Below are 21,149 nucleotides of genomic sequence, written 5' to 3' on the forward strand. Positions count from 1 at the left end.
GCTCAAGATTTTCACTCAACCCATTACGAAATTCAGGGTTAAAAAAGCCAACTTGTCACACCAGTAGCCACATGAGCTCAAAAGTCAAAACAGTCCCAATGTTCAAAAACAGCTAAATACACAACATGCCAGACAGCTATGCAGCAGAATGGTATTCAGTCATGAAAAGAAATGAAGCTGTTCTACATGCTGCATGGGTGAACCATGAAAATGCTATGCCGAGAGCACGAGAACAACTGCAAGATCTCACGTGACATATCGAAACTGGGCAAATGCAGAGACAACAATGTCCTAATGGCTCTCAAGGGCTTGGGGGGAGGCAGAGGGGGAGAGGCAGGGTCTCCTTAGGAAGTCTAGCGGTGTGTTCGTGTGGAGTGGTGGGCTAGTTGTAGTAGCTAAGGCTCTGTGTCAGTTGGCTGACTTGACAGTTAACTCTCATGCGCTGCCATGGAGATGATTCATAGCGACCCTATAGGACAGGGGAGAACTGCCCTGTGGATTCCTAAGACTAAGTATTTATGGGAGTGGAAGGCCCCCATCTTTCTCCCTCACAGTGGCTGGTGATTTCCAAGTGCTGACCTAGCGGTTAGCAGCTACACGTGTAACCACTACGCCACCAGGGCTCTGTCAGTTTGCAGTTAAGATCGAGTAATTGCCCATGATGAGATCTCCTCCAGGGTGTGGCCTGGTTCCAGTGTAAGTGTACGCTTGCTTCTTTCTGGGCCTATATCCTGCATCTAACACGTCAACCTCCGGTGCTTTGGACTTGAGCCAACAGCATGTCCATCCCAGAAGTCTTCCCCTGCCTGCCATCTGACCTGCTGACCCTGGATTCATTCATTTCACAGCCAGAAGCCGCTGTCTTCCTGCTCATCTTGGGCTCACCAGTCCCTGACGCTATGAAGTCAGGAGAAGATTCTGGACTACTATCTGACCTGTGGACTCGGACTTTGTTCACTTCAATAACCTTCTGAGCCATTTCCACTGGAGAAGCTAGCTGGCCGGTGTCGTGATGACAAAGTGTGGAAACAAGTAAGTGGTGGTGGCGGTTAGACAACACTTAAAAACAGCTGTGATGGGCCGTCTGTGCCTCCCAAAACATGTGTCAACTTCTCAGTATTATCTAATTCCTCTCCACTTTTAATCATATTCAGCTCAACAATTCACTGCCATCAAAACAAGTCCAAGCCAGGGAGACCGTAATAGCACAGGGTCAAATTGCCCTGTGGGCTTCTGCGACTGTCCATCTCTACAGGAGTGGGTCGCCCCATCTTTCTCCCACAGAGCAGCTGGTGGTTTCAAAGGACTGACCTTGAGGGGAACAGCCCAGAAGGTAACTCACTCCCCCACCAGGGATCCCAGCAGTCCACGTAAAGAGCCTTTGTTGTAGATCCTGATTTCTAACAGGACAGCGCCACCACTTGTCTGTCCGTTTGTCCTACTGTGGTGGCCAGACTATTGCTGTGATATACCAGCTCTGTCACTGGTATTTCCAAATACTAGAAGGGCCACCCAAAGTGGACAGATTTCAGCAGAGCTCCCAGACTGATTACGAAGAATCGGCTGCCCGCTTCAGAGGAGTTGGCCACTGACAGTTGAACACGGCATAAGAAAGACCAGAGAAGAACCGATGCCTTTGAATCATGGTGCTGGCAAAGAGCAGCGAAAGTACCATGGAGTAGCGAAGGAGTAACACATCTGTTTTGGAAGAAGTACAACCAGGGCTCTGTTGGCAGCAAGGATGGCGAGACTTCGTACCAGACTTGGGGCATGTTGTCAGGTGAGACCGGTTCCTGGAGAAGGAAGTCATGCTCGATAGAGGAGCAGTGAGAAAAAGAAGACGACCGTCAAGGAGATGGATTGACACAGTGGTTGCAAACATGGGCTAAAATATACAAAGAGTTGTGCGATGGAGCAGGATGAGGCAGGGTTGCACTCTGTGGTACACAGGGCCGATACAACTGGGAAGGAACTGGAGCATTAGAGGCAGTTACGTTAATGAGGAAGGATACAATCCACAAGCTTAGGCTTTATCTTGAGTCAATCTTTTGAGATCGAAGAGATTAAACAATCAAGGAGAGTTCTGGGGAAGCTTACTACCAGTAAGAAAGAAGAGCCAAGAGTGGAGGAATCCTTTATCCCCAGGGTCTGTATGGAAGCCTCCTATGTCCAAAACACATCGAGAGCTGCAAGAAATACCAGGCCCACGATGTGAAAAGGAGACAAGGGCTCTTATTCTGAGCTGACAGAGAGAAAAACCTTCCCCTAGAGGCGGCTCCCTGAATTACAGTGTCTAGCTGAAACTGAGAGAATGCATGTTTGTTAAAATCATCCACTTGGGATATTTCTACTACGGCAGCACTAGGTAACTGACACAATACCTAAAAAGGCAAGATACTTTATAATGCACATATTTTACCATGAGAAAAGTTTGGAAAGGCTAAATCAACCTGTGGGAGCTGTAGAGTCCAAGAGAACCCAGGATGGACTTCAGTTGTTGGCTATTATTGTCTCCTCCCTTTGGCTCCCAGAAACTTCTCAACTAAATGGTTTGCTCCCTCCTCCCAAAAAGGGTAAATCAAACCGACTCAAACTCAATTGAGACCTTATAGGACAGAGTAACTTTTTTTAATTTCAGAAATTACAGTGTTTTATTAGTTGGGATTTAATACATAGATATGGTAATATTATCCCATATTTCAATCACATCAAGTAGAATGAGCATTGCTACCACAATCAGTCTCCAAACATTCCTTTTCTACATAGCCTTTAACTTTGATGGGAGTTGAAAGCTTTGTCTTTCTCCTGAGGAATGCTGCTGGTGGTTTCGAACTGCTGACCCTGTGGTTAGCTGACCAAGATGTAACCACTAACAGCAAATTTCACTAGGATTAAACTATGTCATCGTCTCTCCCCAAGTACTCTCTTTTTTCAGCGAGGTTTGATAATCCACTAGAAAGGCCACAGAGAAGTCAGAGGCAACACTCACAATTATGGGATTTACTGGGGAAATGAACGGGAGCACCTGTGAAGATGGTGAAGGGCTGGGCAGTGTTGCATTCTGTGCACAGGGTCGCTGAGAGTGGGACCCTCACCACAGCAGCTGACAGTTCAGGATCAGAAATGCTCAGGACACACCCAGCTCTCCCAGTCCCCACGGCCTTTACCCAGCTGTGGGTGCAGGCATGCATCTCACTGGTCCTTGATTTCTCAGCCAAATGCCTCGTGGCCTCTGCCCTGCTCCATCACCATTAAAGAGCTTTCAGTAGCTGACAAATGCCCGCAGGGCACTCCATTGCCTATATGTCTCAGGCCCAGGATGTTTGCTTTAAATCCCTGGGCCAAGCAAACCTAGCTTCCCAATTGACTGCCCAGTGACACCCTTCCCTGCAAGAAGCCCTCCTGCTAGAAGGCACCCAGCTTCTCTCGGCCTGTGGTCAGAGAGGCCCACGGCTCGAGCTCAGGCTGTGTGTGTTCTGGTTCTTGATGCTGCTGCTGCCACTCCTCAGCTGTCTCAGCTCTCTAGCCCAGGTAGGAGGAGGCTCCATGCAGATCTCAGGATCCAAATGACACACTCCCACTTGTAGAATTTTTTCCCCTTTTGCTTTTTGTTTCCGCGCCCCCCCTTGATAATTTGTAAATTAATTGTATTTTCATATTTCACACCATCTGCTGTCTCTGTTCACCCACATTTGTTGTTCATCCCAGGAGTGGGGTAGGGGGTGGTACATCAATCATTGCAATTGGTTCCCCCTTTCTCCTTCTCCCCCCCCCCTTTCCCCTATCCTCATGGTATCGCTACTCTCATTATTGGTCCTGAGGGGTTTATATACCCTGGATTCCGTGCGTCAAGAACACTTATCTGTACCAGTGTACATGCTCTGGTCTAACCAGATTTGTAAGATAGAACTGGGGTCATGATAGTGGGGGGGGGGGGAAGCGGGAGTGGAGAAGAGCATTAAAGAACCAGAGCAGAAGTTTTCAACCTGTGGGTCGCGACCCCTTTGGGAGTTGAGTAACTCTTTCACAGGGGTTACCCAATTCATAACAGTAGCAAAATTATAGTTATGAAGTAGCAACGAAAATAATTTTATGGTTGGTGGGGGTCATCACAACATGAGGAAGTGTATTAAAGGTTCGCGGCATTAGGAAGGTTGAGAACCACTGAACTAGAGGAATGTGTGTTTTGTCAGTGCTATACCGCACCCTGGCTGGCTCATCCCTTCCTTGTGACCCTTCTGTAGGGGATGTCCAAAGCTTTTTTCCCCTTGATGGCAGTGAGATCCCCTCTACCAACTAACTTGTGAGATGGCTCATTTTATACCCAGGACGGTCATCACAACTGACCCTGTTAATTATCACTCACAAATGAATCATACGGCTACCAGATTCTTGCCCTACCTTTTCTTACCCAATCCACCAGGAAAGTGTGCTTGGTGGGCGTTCAAAGACTATGACTACAAGGGCCATCTTAAGTATCGCATGCCCTGCAGCTACTGACACACAAATATAAGGAGCCATGGTGGTGCAGTGGGTCAAGCATCTACACTGCTGGCCAGGAGCTCGGTGGTTTGTATCCACCAGTCGTCCTGCAGGAGAAGGTGAGACAGCCTGCTACTTTAAAGACAGACAGTCTTGGAAGCCCTTGGAGTAGTCCGACTGTATCCCATAGGGTTGTAGGAGCTAGAGTCAACTTGATGGCAGGTAGGGTGTGACTACATGTGAGAAAGAACTTTTTTCAAAGCTATGTATTTAAAACTTTTTTACAAACCCACCATATCACCTTCAAAGTACCCTCCATGAGACTTAAATACATAAACACTTTTCAAACTCTTCTGTGTGGAGTGGCTGACAGCACCTCCGTTTTTTTCTTCACCTCTTCTGCATCCTCAAATCACTGTCCTTTCATGTCCCTCTGCATTCGCAGAAACAAAAAGAAGTCACGCAGAGCAAGGTCAGGTGATTAAGGTGCGTGGGGCAAGAGAAGCATGTTGTTTTTTGCCAAAAACGGCGCAGAGATGGCTGGGTGAGCAGGTGCACTGTCATGGCGGCAAAACCAGTTCCCCGTGTGCCACAAATCGGGCCTTTTTTGTTGGACACCGTTACACCATTTTTTCAGAACCTCTAAATGGAAAAGTTGATTAACAGTCTGGCTTGGTGGCATGAACTCCAAATGCACACAAGTCGACATTTTCCTCTGTTCAGAAAATTGATGGATGTCCAGACCGAGGTTTGTCATCAATCGACATTTCACTTTTTCTTGAAATGAGAAAACTACTCATACACTTGAGTTTTTCCCATAACACTGTCCTTGTAAGCTGTGTTCAACATCACAACAGTTTCTGCGGCATTTTCCCCCCTGAACAGGGAACAAAATTTCACAGCCGCATGCTGTTCTCTTAAATTGACCATCACAAAAAAAGCGAGATTTGAACGAAACTACTTTTATGATTTTTTAATGAAAATTCACTGTGACCAGAGAGAACCCTTCCAGGTGACACTATTTGGGGCACAAACTCAGAGTGAGTTGCTCTATGCTCAGCCTGGTGGGGGGTTGGGGGAATGCAAACTAAGAAAGTTCCATTCTACCCAGTACAATTCTGACTTTTTTTGGGGGGACCCCCTCGTATATACAACAGCTATGATGAGATGAGATGCCCTGGTAGGGCAGTGGGCTCAGCAACTGGATGTCAACCAAAAGGTTGGAAGTTCAAGCCCACCAATCACTCCAAGAGAAACTAAGGATGCAGTTTGTTTCCCTAAAAATCTCCAGTCTCTGAATTCCTTGAAGCAACTCTATTCCATCCTCCAGGCTCACTACGCACAGAATCGACACCACACACGGGGCAGTAGTTCTGTTTGGGTTTTTATGACAAGACGTTTAATACAACAACCTATATATATTGAGACTGATATACAGACATACAATGTATGTCTATATGAATATATACACACAATGGCTATGACAATGGGGTTTCAAAAAGTTCAAGGGGAAAAATGTTATTAAAATCTAATAAACTATTCCACGAATGTTTTGAACCAACACCACATACACTTATATATGTATGTTCTCAACAGCACCTGCCCTCAAACCCTAACACGCGCCACATGCTAAACTTTACAGTAACAAACCAACTCTACTTATTAGTATCAAACTGTATGAGGACCTCAGGCTTCGCAGGCACGGGATGTAAATACCTATTACCTGCAGCCTAAACTGGAGCGTGACACAAAGCGCATGTTCAAGACGAGACAGGACAGCTCCAGTCAGCGAAGCACCTGGCAGGCGCCAACAGGCTGTGTTTCCTTCACTGTTCCCAGTGTTTTCATAAAACAAAAGGCGCCCTCTTCCCTTGCCAGGGGCAGTGAGAAGAGAAACCTCTAGAAAGGAGCCCACGCTGTCCAACCTCCGCCACGCTGGTTTGGGGGCAATCCAAGCACTTCTCAGGACTGAGAAGCAAAGACAAGAACTCACCTCGCAATATACCAACCGGCTGTCCAGACAGTCAAAACATAAATAAAGCTTTCCTAACAAATAAGAATTGGCAACGGAACTGAAACTCTTTGATCAAATAAGGCAAAGTGTGAGACTGCTAATTAAAGAGGAGTTTTTCTTTAAAACACCCAATTTAGCCTGGTGCTAGAGAGCTTTCTAGATGACTCCACTCCTCCAAGCAAAGATGTTCATTTCCTCATTCAGATGTCTGCACTTCCTGATCTCATTTGTCTATTCTTATAAAGACATCTCTAACTGGAACACTAAATAAGTAATTGACAAATGGTCCTTTCATTTACCCCATAGAACTACTGGCTGTGCTTCCAAAAGTCCCCCAAGGTTAAAGACCAGGTGTCCCCACTCTAAAATAAAACTCAAGAAGCGTGCAAGGAAAACAAAAGAGTAACTAGGAGTCAAAGAATAAAGGCAGCCACACGCCAGAAACCTCGTCTGGACACCAGGGTTTGAATGTACCATCTGAGCTGGTCACTAACCTAACCACGAAGGGGCCTCCCAAACCAGCCACGTTGCCAGTTTTCCCCCCAGCGACAACTCCACGGTGGTCCGACTGACGCAGGAAGCAGAACCTATCGCAGCAGAAGGCTGTGAGTCTCTGAAAGTGGCAAAACGGCGAGCTTCGGTGGATCCAGCTACCTCTCCGGAGATGGGTGATTTGATCCTTTATTTGAAGGATGCACACGATGACATTCTTTCACCTCGTCAACTGCCTTAGAGATTTAAAGCACCTGAAGATGGTTTAAAGTTTCACTATTATGTGGTGTAGAGGGGTTTGCAGTGAAGTTTATAGGCCAGGGAAAACACGGAACTAAATTCATATTTACTTAGTCTTTTCACCTCTGTTCCACATGCAGAGTAGGAAATCACAATAGTTCAAATGGAAATAAAATGAAGAGAAATGTCCTCTTCCTCCTTCCTCGAGTCCCTGTTGCAGAAATAATCACTACCAATAAACAGTTTAAAAAGCGTATTAGCTTCCCAGAAATGCTCTATGCAGCTCATATATTTTTCATGTGAAACAAAATGCAATTTTGCACCTTGCGTTTTTCTTATTTCAGGACACAGTAAGAAAACATGTTTTCATTTCTTTGCATAAATGCCCCAACCAAATGTAAGAAAATTGAAGCTGCAAAGCTTTTACAATAGGACGTATGCAATGGGCCTCTGAAATGTAAGGGAAACACAATTTTTAAAAACATGTTGCCAAGGTTAATTGAGAAACTAGGAAAATATCAGGAAGAGATAAGTTACATAGTTGCGCTTGTAGTGTCAGAAATCTAATCAGAGTAAAATTTTACATGATTACTGGGTAGCCCTCAGTCTCTAGTTTACGTTTTCCATAAATCATGAGATCAAGGAGGTGCTATCAAATTGGGTCCTAAAGGGCTCTAAGTGTGGGAACACATTAGACTCGATCTGATGGGCCATGGAAAGGCCATACAAGTTCCCGAGCAAGGAAGAGACCCGAAGAGAAAGATGTAAGAGGACTGATGGAGCAGATGGGAACTTCTCATTCAAAATGGGACTGGACTCTGGATGAAAGCATGGCACAAGCTATGCCAAACCCAAACGCCTGCCACCGCGTCAGCTTGGGACTCCTGGCGACCCACTAGGGCAGGGCAGAACTGCCCCTCTGGGTTTCCCAGACTGTAACTCTTGACAGGAGCAATAGGTCTCACCTTTCTCCCGCACAGCAGCGGGTGGTTTCAAGCAGCTGACCTTTTGGTTAGCAGCGCAACACTTAACCCACTATGCTACCATATAGCTATGAAATAACTCGGGTGTGAGGAGAGAGAGGATGCTGGTAAGAGAAATGGCTCATGTTCTAAACCTCTCAGAAAAATGAAGAGTTTAAATTTGGTCAAATGTTTGAAAATGGCGGCCGATGAGGGTACAATTGCCAATGACCAAAGAAACCAGTGAGAAAACCAACACATCATGCTACCGTATTGAACAGAGGAAAACGATCACGATGATCTCAAAAAGCGTTTCACATAATCCAGCGTCTTTTCGAGGTTTAAAAAATATCTAGGTATCAGAAAGTCCACCACGTACAGTGGAGCCACTGCCGAGCTGTCAATTTCATAAGAACTCTAACACTGGGGTTGAACCCTTGGATACAATAGGAATTGCAGAGGTCAAGATCCAGAATAAGGCTCAGCAGAGACTGACCTTCAATGGCAACTGACTGCAAGATGGAAGTACCTGCCCTGTCCAACCACAGCATTCAAAAGGAGTTTGCTCTTCATCTGGCGCTGGGACTTCATGCTCATGCCAAGAAAAGGAACAAGTCTTACCCTCCTCCCCCCAAAAAGAAGCACAAGAGAACAAAGGTTAAGCCTGCTGTCCTGAAATACTCCAGTGGGTGAAAACGGAAGAAGCAGTCATCTTCGTTGGGAATGCCCGGGGGATGAAGGTAGGGCTGGAGGTTTTGTGGCCATCCACTTTGACAGGCGTCTCAATGGTGAGTGCTGTCTGACCTCTTGCTTCAACAAAGCAGAAGGGAAGCAACTGTGTCTGAGTTGATGAAAGACATAACCAACAACAACAAGAGTCACTGGTTGAGAACCACTGACTTGCAGTGAAACCACAACGACCTAAATAATGAATGGCAGCCCAGGGAAGACTTCGTATTGTTAAGGTGTCAATAATTCCACCCAAAGCAATCTACAGGTTCAATGTAATCCCTATAAAAATTGTAATAGGTTTTTTTTGTAGAAATGGAAAAGCTGAACTTCAAATTCATATGGAATTGCAAAGGGCCCCAAATAACTAAAACAATCTTGAATACAAAGGACAACACTAGAGGACACATGAGGGGGGTACCCCCAAAAAACAGATTTTTTTTCTCCCAAAGCTACGTATTTAATTTTTTTACAAAACAATTTTATCACCTTCAAGGTACTTTCCATTACATTTAATATATTTGCCAAATCTGTGATGCCATTTTTAGAAACATTTTTCAAACTCATCTGTTTGGATGGCTCACAGCACCTCCCTCATTTTTTTTTTTGTTTAATTCACCTTTTCTGTCATCAAATCAATGCCCTGTCATGTCCATCTTCATTCACAGAAACAAAAAGAAGTCCCATGGAGCAAGGTCAGGTGAGTAAGGTGCACAGGACAAGAGAGGCATGCTGTTTTTTGCACTGAGATGGCTGCATGAGCAGGTGCATTGTCATGGTAGCAAAACCAGTGCTGTCTGGCACAAATCAGGCCTTTTTGTTGCACACTTTTAGGTAATCTTTTCAGAACCTCTAAATAGAAAGCATGATTAACAGTATGACCTAGTGAAACAAATAAACTATGAGTCAACATTTTCATCTGTTTGGGAAGTTAGGCCATCCAGAACAAGGTTTGTCATCAATCAACATTTCACATTTTTTGAAACCAGAAAAACACCCGTACACTTGAGCTTCTCCCATAGCAATGCCCTGGTAAGTTGTGTTCAACATGACAACAGTTTCTGCGGCATTTTTCAAAGCAGAAAACAAAATTTCACAGCCATATGCTGTTCCCTTAAATCAGCCATCACTAAAAACAAGGTTTACGCAAAACTGCTTTTATGAAAGAATTCACTGTGACCAGAGAGAACCTTCACAGGCGATGCCACTGGGTACCAATAACTCAGGGCAAGTTGTTGGATGCTTGCCTGGGGGGTGCGTACTACAAAAGCTCTACTTGCCCAGGCAATTCTGGTTTTTTTCAGGGTACCCTCTCGTACTTCCCAATTTCAAAACTTGTTACATAACTACAGTCATTAAAACAGTGTGGTTCTGGCACAGGGCACACATACATCCATGGTCAACTAATTTTTGACGAGGATGCCAAGACTATTTGAAGTAACAGCCCATTCCACAAAAGGTTCTAGGACAAATGGACACCCACATGCAAAGGAATGAAGTTACACTGCTATGTGACATCATATTCAAATGTTAATGCAAGATGGATCAATAACCAAAAGATGAGAGCTAAAAACGATGGAACTCTTAGAAGAAACAGGGGCAAATCTCCATGACCCCGGATTTCATAACGGCTTCAGAGATACATGCCTTTGGAGAAAGCAGCAAAAAGAAAGAAAGAAGTTAAACTGGGCCATTTCTAAAATAACATTCCAAAAAGACATCATATAGAATTGAAGAAAGTATTTCCAAATCATGGAAGGATAAATATTTCCAAATCAGATAAAGATCTAGTATCTGATTATATTTTTAAAAATTCTTTCAATAGCCACATCCTAATTTTTAAAGTAAAGGAGATAAAATGGCATTTCTCCAACGACATTGTCTCCAAACACATGGCCATCAAGCCATAATGAGATGCCCAACATCACCCATCTTTAGGGGAATGGCAACCAAAGCACGAGGTTCAGTCCCCATCCACTAGGACAAAGCTTATGAAACCTTGCGGGGTACACTTGTATAACCGAATGTGGGAGCAATGAAAAATCTGACAGCAGTAAAAAGTTCTGAACACGCAAGGCCAATTAACTCAAAATCAAACTCATAATGAATCTGAGATGTTTCTGGTGGAGTTTGGCCCAGGCAAAAAGGGATTTTGAGTGGCAAAAGTTTAAGCAGCCCTGCACTAGGGTGACTACAGAAGCCCAGTTAGTGCAGCGGTGAAGTACCTGGCTGCTAACCAAGATATCAGAGGTATGAACCCACCCTTCTGCTCCTAGGGAGAAAACGTGGCAGCTCATTTCCATAATGATTACAGTCTTGGAAACCTATAATGCAGTACTACTCCACCCTACAAAGCTACTAATAGTTAGCATAGACTCATAGGCAGATGACTATAGGGTCCCCTGGGTGATACAGATGGTAAACACACTCAGTTGTTAATCACAAGTTGAACATTCAAGTTGGATAAAGGTTAGAAAAGGGCTGGTGATATATTTCAACCGCGGAACCCCCAGGAGCACAGCTCTACACACACACACACACACACACACACACACATACACACACACACACACACACTGTGTGGTCTCTGACTTGGGGTTGGCTCAACTGGTACTGGTCGGATGGCTACAAAAAAGACAAACATGGAAAATAAAGGTTTATCAAGATGTGGTGAAATAAAACCACTCCGCTCACCACCCCGCACCCTCCCCCCCTCCAGACAGGCACCCATACTGCCGGTGGGAATGTAAAATGGTGCTGCCACTGTAGACAAATTTAGTGTTTCCTCAAAACACCCTATGGCTCTGCAATTCCATTCTTAGGCATCCACACAAAACAGCTGGACACGGGCACTCAACATGCTTGTCCTGAACATTCACAGAAGCACTGATCATAGTAGCCAAAAGGTGACACCCCAATGCCCATCCAGGGATGACGGATAAACAAGCTGTCACTGGGACTCATCTCTCAGGATTCGAGGGAGATTGGTTGCAGGAACCCGAGATTCAAAAACTCATCAATGTTCAAATCCCTTATAAAAATGGCCGTAATAATCTATGGCTCCCTTTAAAAAATCACCTCTGGATTATTTATAACAGCTAATACAAAGTAAATGTTATATACATAAATAGTATTTTACACCCCTCTTGACCTTGAGGGATTGCTTTGGCCACTAAGTTGCCTCCCATCCCTATTTTTATGGTCCACTGTTGAAGACAGGAAGGGACATAAAATGGACCGTGCAAAGAAAGGGTGTATGGAGACATGCTACAACTTGGAGAGAACCTTGAAAACATTATGCCAAGTGAAAGAAGCTGGGCACAACGGTCTGATTCCACTTAGATGAAATGTCCAGAATAGGCAAATCCATATGGGCTGGTATTGGGAAGGAAAGCGAACAGGTGTGACTGCTGAATGGAGTTGGGGTTTGTATTCAGGGCAATAAAAAACACTTCGGAGGTACTAATGGTCACAGAACTATATGCTGTAAAACAGATTTTCTTTTAGGTGAAGTTTGCCTAAAAAAAAATCAACAGGAAAATGTGCATCTTAAAAAAAGAGGGGGGGAAAAAAGGCAAGTCCTAACTTGCTCAGGAAGTTTAAACTGAGTCTTGGTGGCGTAGTGGGTTACCCATCAGTCTGCTAACTGCAAGGTCAGCAGTTCAAAACCACTAGCAGTTATGTGTGAGACGTTGAGGCTTTCTATTCCCATAAAGATTTGCAGTCTCAGAAGGCCAGAGAGGCAATTTTCTACCCTGGCCTATAGGGTCACTATGAGTCAGCATCCACTGGAGGGCAGTGAGTTTTGTTTTGTTTTGTTGGCTCACCAGCCATCCTGTTATCATGGGTACAACTCCTACCTGAGCAGATCTCTCATTAAACTTCCCTTTTTATGGAGAAAGCCTAGATACTGGAAATAGCACCAGGTAGCCCTGATTCTACCACATTCACCTCCGGGAAAATCTCACAATTCACTGAACATCACTTTCTACATCTAGAAAACAAGGCATGCTGTAAGCTTCGCTGGAGCTGGTGCAACGATCAAAGGAAAAGATAGCTCTTTTGGCTTTATCACTTTCTAGCTGTTCCCCTGCAAAGGCTACTTCCGGGTCCTGGGGGCCCAAGAACTCAATTTGCCCTTTTGTGCCTAGTTTCTGAAAATAATCCTAGTGGTATATGACAGAGCTTTGAAAGGTTCTTGGAAGGATGGAATTAAAAGCTAATGAATTCCTCCATTAACTCTCAGATGCGCTCTGACATATTATTACGCAGTTGCATTTAAACAGGTACACTGAGTATAACCCTGCCTGGTAAGCTGCAGGATCCCTGGTGACGTCGTGGTTATGCGTTAGGCTCCGATCCACATGGTCAGCAGTTCAAAACCACCAGCAGCAACGGAGGGGAGGCAGCACTGACTCGGTGGCAGTGAGTTTAGTTTGGCTTGGTAAGCTCTAGAAGTCGCTCTGAAGAGTTAGTGGACCTACCAGGAGGGTGAGGGCCAGCAGAGCAGTTGATCAGAACAGAATCCTTTTAAGTTGGTTAATGGGCAGAGGTTTGGGCAAGTACTGTGGGCAGGCTCAATTGCTAATTGGAGGGCAGTTCAAACCCACCAATCGCTTCTAGGGAGAAAGATGAGGCTCTCTGATTCTGTATCGATTTACAACCTCATCAAGTCTATAAGGGTCACTATGAGTAAGAACTGATTCGATGTGCATGTGACTTGGTGGTTAGGGCAGAGAGAGAAAACCTCATGTGGATGGTTGGTATCAGAAATGACTGAGAAGTGGGACAGCGGGTATGAGAGTTACCTTCGTGGTTTTCAGAATTAGTCTTATGTCAATCATCAGTGGGTTATGTGTTGGGCTACTCACTGCAGTTAGCGATTCAAAAACCACCAGCAGTGCTGGGGCTGAAAGATGAGGTTTTCTACTGGTGCAGAGTTACGGTCTCAGAGAGACCCACGGGGGCAGTTCTACCTTGTCCTATAGGGTCGCTATAGGTTGGAATAGACTTGATGGCAGTGAGTGAGTGGTGGCAGAGCTAATTTCCCATTGGGCTGCTAATTTTGATGTCAACAGTTCGACTCCACTGGTGAGTCTGAGGAAGAGATAAGAACGAAGTGGCCCTGCCAAGGTGTACAGCCTCAGAAATGCCACACAGGGCCGGCTAGGAGTCAGAAAGGACTTGCTGGTAAGTGGGTCTGGGTTTGTGCTCAGCAGTTGGAACCCACCGGCGGCAGGTGGAGAGAATGAAGCCGCTGCTCCATCACGATGTACAGCCGCGGAAACCAAAGGGGCAGCCGCTCTCTGTGCTACAGGCGGCTGCAGCTGGAATTGCCTCCGTGGCAGTGGTTTTGTTTTGGTCCCACCAATTTTACTTCGTAGGATTGGTATAGGGTTCAAAGAGAATACTTCAGTAAGGCGCTTCAAAAACCATCAAGTAGCAGACCAAAAGTCATGATTTTGAGGATTGGGGGTATTTGTGCGTATCTGGATAGAAAATAGGAATTCTGAAGAGGATCCCAAATTCCAAACTCACTGCCATCAGGTCGATTCGGACTCACGGCGACCCTATAAGGACAGGGTAGAACTGCCTCTGGGAGTTTTCAAGACTGTAACTCTTTACAAGAGTCGAAAGCCTCGTCTTTCTCTGATGGAGTGACCGCTGGTTTCCAACTGCAGACCTCAGGGTTTGCAGCCCAATAATTTCTGTGCCACCAGAGTTCCTTCTGAAGAGGACAGTGCTGCTCAAATTTTTTTTTCTTTTTTTACATTTTATTAGGGGCTCATACAACTCCCATCACAATCCATACATATACATACATCAATTGTATAAAGCACATCCGCACATTCCCTGCCCCAATCATTCTCAAAACATTTGCTCTCCACTTAAGCCCTTTGCATCAGGTCCTCTTTTTTTTACCCCTCCCTCCCTGTTCCCCCCTTCCTCATGTGCCCTTGGTAATTTATACATCGTTATTTTGTCATATCTTGCCCTATCCTGAGTCTCCCTTCCCCCCCTCCCCCTTCTCTGCCGTCCCTCTCCCAGCTGCTCAAATTTTAAGGTATTAAAGAATCGCTGCTGGCAGGAATCCCGTCCTAGGGCAGGCTGTGCGTCATCAGTTCTGGAGAGGGCACCCAAGAAGGGATGCACCTAACCCCCAGTCCAGGGCACGCTGAAGGGCCCTGACTCAGGGTGGTTGATGACTGCCTTCTTATAAATACACCTGGTGTGGTGGCTGCAAGCTACTGCCATGAGGTCACTGATCCCAGAGTTGGGAGCACCATACAAATGGGGTCAAGCACACCCCACTTCTGCATTTCTAACAAGCTCCTGGGTGAGGTGCTCGCCGTTGGACCCTGGGTAGGAAAGAAGTGAAGACAGCAGCGGTGTCTGGAGTTAGGGGAGTGAGATCATTTAGATCAGGGGAGAGAGACATTACCTACAGGATTTCTCAATCCTGGTTCCACCAACATGTGGGGCTGGACAATTCATTGGCTGTGGAGCACGGCCTTGGGAATCGTAGGATACTTGGCAGCATTCCTGGCCTCCACCTACTCCATGCTAGGAGAACCCCCCTCCCCACCAGGAACCATAACTGAGAAGGTCTGCAGACACTGGCAAATGTCTTCTCAAAGGCAAAACCTCTCCGGGATGGTAAACACTCCCCCAGGTTTATCTCTAAGCAACGAAGGCAGGAAGGGCAGAGACAGGCAGCTCTCTTTACCTACCAGCAAGCTCAATCAAACAGAAAGGGAAATTAACTATCTCAAGAGCGAGAGGGTAGAGAGGTTTAAAACATCAGAAAGAAGTTTCTGAAGAAGGCATTAATAATGAAAAGGCTCTGGTCAAGAACCATGGGTCCCTAAATTAAGAAATGGGATGAGGAACAGTTTGGGATCCTGGTGTCAAAATTACACCTTGAGCTTAGCTTTAGCTAAGCTATAAGTCCTTTCATGGGTGCTGAAATCACACACATTTAATTCTAAGCACAGTACATGCTCAATAGCATTAGCTCTCACTGTCATAAAAACAAAAAAGTCACGGGAGCCCTGGTAGCACAGTGGTTATGTGTTGGGCTGCTAAGCACAAGGTCAGCAGTTCAAAACCACCAGCTGTTCCATGGGGGAAAAGCCAGGGTTTTCTACTCTGGTAGAGCAACACTCTTGGTAACTTACAAGGGGCAGTTCTACCCTGCCCTACTATCAACTGGAATCAATTTATCTACTTATTCAGTTTGTATTACCATCATCAGGATCCCTAGGCAGTGCCAACAGTTAACAAACTGAGCTGCTCATTAAAAGACTGGCGGTTCAAGTCCACTCAGAGGCACCTCAGAAGGCCTGGTCTATTTTGGAAGAGTTCTTCACTGGAGCTCTGAAGAGAGGGGCGGTTCTGCTCTGACTCAGGAGGGTCACCGTTCGTTCACAGGAGTTGATTCCATGGCAACTGGTGGTGTCACTCCCCCCACCCCCCAGGAGAGTGAGCTGCTTTATTTTGAGACTGGCTTTAATTTCTTTGCTGGAAATACTCATAAATGAACAGAACACATGAAATGATCTTGCCTGGTGAGGTGCCATTTGTCAGTATGTTTTATAAATACTGTACTCGTGCCTTGACTGGCTGAGGTGGCATAAGGAGTTATGGATGCCAACGAAGCATTGATTAACTGAGGGGCCCCCAATCCCAATTAATGAGACAAGGTAACGGAATGAAATGTCCATAAATCAAGACAAACTAAAGGGTGCATTCCATTTTCCCTGAAATGGCCCCAAAAAGATTGTTAATGGGCTTCAGCTAGCACAACGATGGTACGATGTACAGCTGCCAAGGGACAAGTTTATATGAACCGAAAGGACTTCAAGCAGTCGATCCGACAATGGAGATTAACAGCACTGATTATCTAAGTCACGAAGTGAGGAGAACACAGTAACATGCCAGGAAGTAATCTCTAGACGAAATTCTAGGGAATTTAACGACAATGCAGAGTTCTAGCTTTATGGGTTCAAGTACATACTGCAGACTGTTACAAGGGTGATAGGTTTCTCTCGCTAAAAATCTTGGGAAGCTATCAAGGGTTTCTGTCCTAGGTACACTGACCAATAAGGAAAATGAAGCATTCTAGGTTTTACATAGCTTCGGAGTGTCAGGGAAGGATAGCTATCTATTCCCAACGAAAACAAGGAAGCATCGTTTAAGGTGAGCACGGCAGTGTTGTGCTTACGCTTTGAGATGGATCAACCACAGCAGTTCTAAACCACCATCTGTTCCTCGAGAGAAAGACGAGGTTCTCTATTCTCAGGTAATTACAGGCTCGGAAATTCACTAAGGCAGCTCTACCCTGTCCTATAGGGTCGTCATAAGTCAACACTGACTGGATGAGATAGGAGCCGCATCTTTCTACCAAGGAACAACTGGTGGTTTTGAACTGCCGACCCTGCAGTTAGTAGCCCAATGCATAACCACTACACACTACTAGGGCTCTTGTAGGATGCCTCATCGAATTCAAAATAAACAAGAGTTCCTCCTGTGGCTATTAGTTTCCATCAGATCCATTCTGACTCAGAGCGAGTCCCTGTGTTCAGAGCAGGAATGTTACAGAGGGTTTTCGGAGCAGTGACCATTCCAAAGGCGAAAGGCCTTCACCAGGCCTTGCTTCCAAGGCACTTCTGGGTGGTTTTGAACCACCGAACTTTCGAATAGTAGTTAAACACTTAGCCATCTGCACCACCCTGGGACCCTTTAGAGTTTATTCTGGCCTGACATTCATTCTTAGGACGACCCTCTTAACATCTTTGCTCTGAGCTGCAAGGTGCTTTCCCAACGATTCCTTCAACCTATTTTTCAGGAGCAAAAAGAGTCAGGGCAAATCCTAGCAAGCATTCCGGGCAGATCGTGTGTCTGTATGGGGTAGACTGCTGGGGAGAACAGTAAATGTCACCCCTCTGCAAGTTGGCAGGAGTCAGGCTTCTTCAGCCAGCCACAGCCACTGGAGCGGCAAGCCATCCCAAAATAGCGATGACCGACATACAAGTGCTCATCACACATCACCTAGGAACGCTCGAGAGAGTGTGGACATCGTGGTCACTACTCAACGGTGGCAGAGGTAAATGCAGAGGCCACCGATTACGAAGCACATGGTCTCCAGTGACAAGAGCCCCTGCCAGCATAACCGTGACTCACTCTCCTTTAAAATAGTTTCTTCTCTAGAACAGAGCTCGCCTCCGAACAAGATTGCTCACCTGGTGTTCACTCACCGACCAAACAAGCGACTTAGAACCCAGACTCAAATCCCAAGAGGCATTTGCGAACCGCGGACCATAACACTGACATTAGAAACCCGCACAATGCCGGGCTATTCAGTCACTTTCGGTTTGGAGCCCGGGACCTGGACGTATCTATTTCCACAGGAGGGTAAAAGGGAAATGGCATTCCGGCGCCGCGGCTGGGATTCTGAGCGCACGAAGACAATAAAGGGGCTAACAGGTGTTTCATCGGGAGCAAGCGGACATCCTGTGTGTGAACTGTTTTTACCAAATTCGCCATGTTTTGAACGAACTTGTGTTGGAAGCGTGGGCACGGCTTCCCCAAGTCGGTCTTGGGAAAGCGCAGTTTGAGAGGGGTAAGGAAGTAGTGTTCGGTTCTACCAGTCCAGCGTAACGTTAGACGACACTCTCAAGTGGCCCATTTCCCAAGTTTCTGGACCCGGACATTAGTCTTTTCACTTTCTCCCAAACAGTGGGTCACCGGCGTTCATTTTTATTTTTTGTTCCACTCTCATCAGCTTACCCCAGAAATCTCCGTCCTGATTTCAATCTCCTATTTCTCAGGCTGCTCCCCTCCCCTCCAGCTGAAACCTCCACAAGGATGAAGGCGATCCGAGCGGAGGCAGCTCCCGGCTTCCAAAAAGAAGGGAGGGGGTGGGGCTAAGGAGAACCCCGGTCTTTCCCAGGGCTGATAAATCCCGGCTCCGCAGAGAGAACTTCGGGCTGTTTTCGTCTCCTTGAAAACAACGCTGCCACACAACTGACTCGAAAACAAAAGCAACACTGCTCTTTGGGAACTTTTCCACGCCCGGTGGGGACCGAGGAGCGCGCTTTCAGGAAGCCCCGATGCACACCACCTCACGCGCAGCCCTTTCTATTCGCTTTTGCAAAATCGCCCGTCCCCCCTCGAACTTCAGCACGTCCACGGATCCCGGCGTCAAGTCCCCGGTCTCGGCGACGCGAGCCCGGCACCCACTTCAGCCTCCTTCCCGACCTTCCATCCTCGCGCTCCGGCGCACTCCCTGGAGCCCCACGCGGCCGCCCACCCACCAACCGCAACCCGCGGCCGCCCCGCAGGCCACGCCGCCCGGCCGCCCGCGCCCCGCACTCCCTCCCCTCCGGAGCCCGCCCCGGGTCTCCGGCTCGCCGCCCGGGGCCCACCGAGCCGTGGCTGTCGGCCGCGCCGGCCGCTTCGTCCTGCTGCAGTTCCGCAGTCATGGCCGAGGCGCCCGTCCGCGGGTCACCGGCCTCGCGCCGCCGCCGCCGCCGCCGCCGCCAGTGCCGCCGCGCAGGAGGCTGCCCCGCCCGCGCCCACCACCCCGCTCAGGCCCCGCCCCCGCCCCGGGCGCGCGCGCGACAGGCCCCGCCCACGCCGCCCGCCCCCGGCCGGCGCGCGCACGCACGGCGCGCGGCCGAGGGCCCAGCGGCTCGGCGTGGGCGCGCGCACGCCGGGCTCTGACCCCCGGCGGCAGCCACGTGACCGGGCCTTCCCGCGGACGGACGTCGGGCGGCCTGAAAGGGGCGGGCAGCGGGGGCGCGGGCGACCAGCAGAGGTTTGCGACGCGCCTGCACCCCGGGGCCCGGCTGCGCAGTGAGTAAGCGCCGGCCACGCGAACGCAGGCCTGGACCTGCCAGCGGCTCCGCGGGGAGAAAGGTGCGGCGTTCTGCCTCCTGAAAACGGCAGCCCGGGGGACCCGCGGGGCAGATCTGGTCCGATGTCCCAGGACCGGCCCGCTTGCTTCACCTCAAAACCTACCCACTCATTTCAAAGATTAAATTGCAGCCCAGGACCACTCACTAGCAGGTGCAAGCTGGCCCAGGGTCCAAAACACACCAAATCACGGCCACCGTGTGTGTGTGTGTGTGTGTGTGTGTGTGTGTGTAGCCAACTCACTGTGTGTGTGTGTGTCCAACTCACGGCCACCGTGTGTGTGTGTGTGTGTGTATGTGTGTGTGCACACGCGCGCGCCAGACTAGAACTCTCCACCTTCTAGCCAGCAAGAATCCCCGGCTATTACGTCCACGCGGCCTCCTAGCACCCTGCAGGACACGCAGCCGCATCTTTCTCCCTCTGAATGAGTCGAGGGTTTTAGCCGCTGACTTGCCTAAACCACTTCCCTACGCGGCCCTGCCACAGGTTTTCCCACCAGGGGCTGGCTGTCAATTCCCTCCTGTATGCAGCCATCTGCTCTGTCCTGCAGGATCACGAGGGGTTGGAATTGGCTTAATGGCATGGGGGAATCTTACCATATGGTCCCCAGCCCTTCATTCCTTAGCACCCCTGGGTGATTTCAAAGTGACCTTTCAATGAACATACTTCCTTGCACCACCCGCTCAAGTGTCTAGGGATCAGGTAGCCAGCCAAAGGGCTGGTTGGAAGTCCAGTGTCTTAAACTGTTCACCGTCTTTAAGGAAAGGAGAGATGGAGGCTGAATTGAACTAAAGCTAAACATACCACAACATGACAATCAAGGAGAATTGCCAACTTGTTCTGTTTAGGATTGTCAGGACTTCAAACTAAAATTTTGCACGTAGTTTGTTAAATTTGCACCAGGTGTTTAGGGTGCCGTATTAACAGCTGAGTAGAACTGCATTTTCAACATGATGTAACTGCTAAATTACATTTAAGAAGCCATGGTGGGACATGGTTAAGCCCTCAGCTGTTGAACAAAAGTTTGGCAGTTCAAACCCGCCCGTGGCTCAATGGGACAAATACTTAGTAAACTACCCCCATAAAAATTAAACCCCAAAGACACACCGCCATCAACTTAATTTAAACTCATCTAACCCCGCAAAGGGTTTCTGAAGCAATGTAAATCTTTACAGGAGCAGAGAGCCTAGTCTTTATGTTGTGGCCTAGAAAACCCTAAGGGGCAGCTATGTGATTGTTGTTTTCCAATCGTTTTATTGGCATATACTTCACATATTATACAAGTTAATCATTCAGTCATAGTAAGATTTGTG

The 21,149-nt window shown here is 47.4% G+C and overlaps 1 protein-coding gene across 3 annotated transcripts in view; it reads right to left on the minus strand.

Moving 5' to 3' along the window:
• The window catches only part of USP28 (ubiquitin specific peptidase 28), a 71,619-nt gene extending 52,145 nt beyond the window's left edge, over positions 1-19,474 (minus strand). For all 3 annotated transcript variants that reach the window (XM_075546618.1, XM_075546617.1, XM_075546619.1), the window contains exon 1: positions 19,347-19,474. In XM_075546618.1, coding sequence (XP_075402733.1) covers positions 19,347-19,403 — 57 coding nt within the window. In that variant the 5' untranslated portion in view covers positions 19,404-19,474. The remainder of the gene's footprint in view (positions 1-19,346) is intronic.
• Between the last annotated feature and the right edge of the window lie 1,675 nt (positions 19,475-21,149).

The sequence above is a fragment of the Tenrec ecaudatus genome, chromosome 4, assembly GCF_050624435.1.
Source record: "Tenrec ecaudatus isolate mTenEca1 chromosome 4, mTenEca1.hap1, whole genome shotgun sequence".
Lineage (NCBI taxonomy): Eukaryota > Metazoa > Chordata > Mammalia > Afrosoricida > Tenrecidae > Tenrec > Tenrec ecaudatus.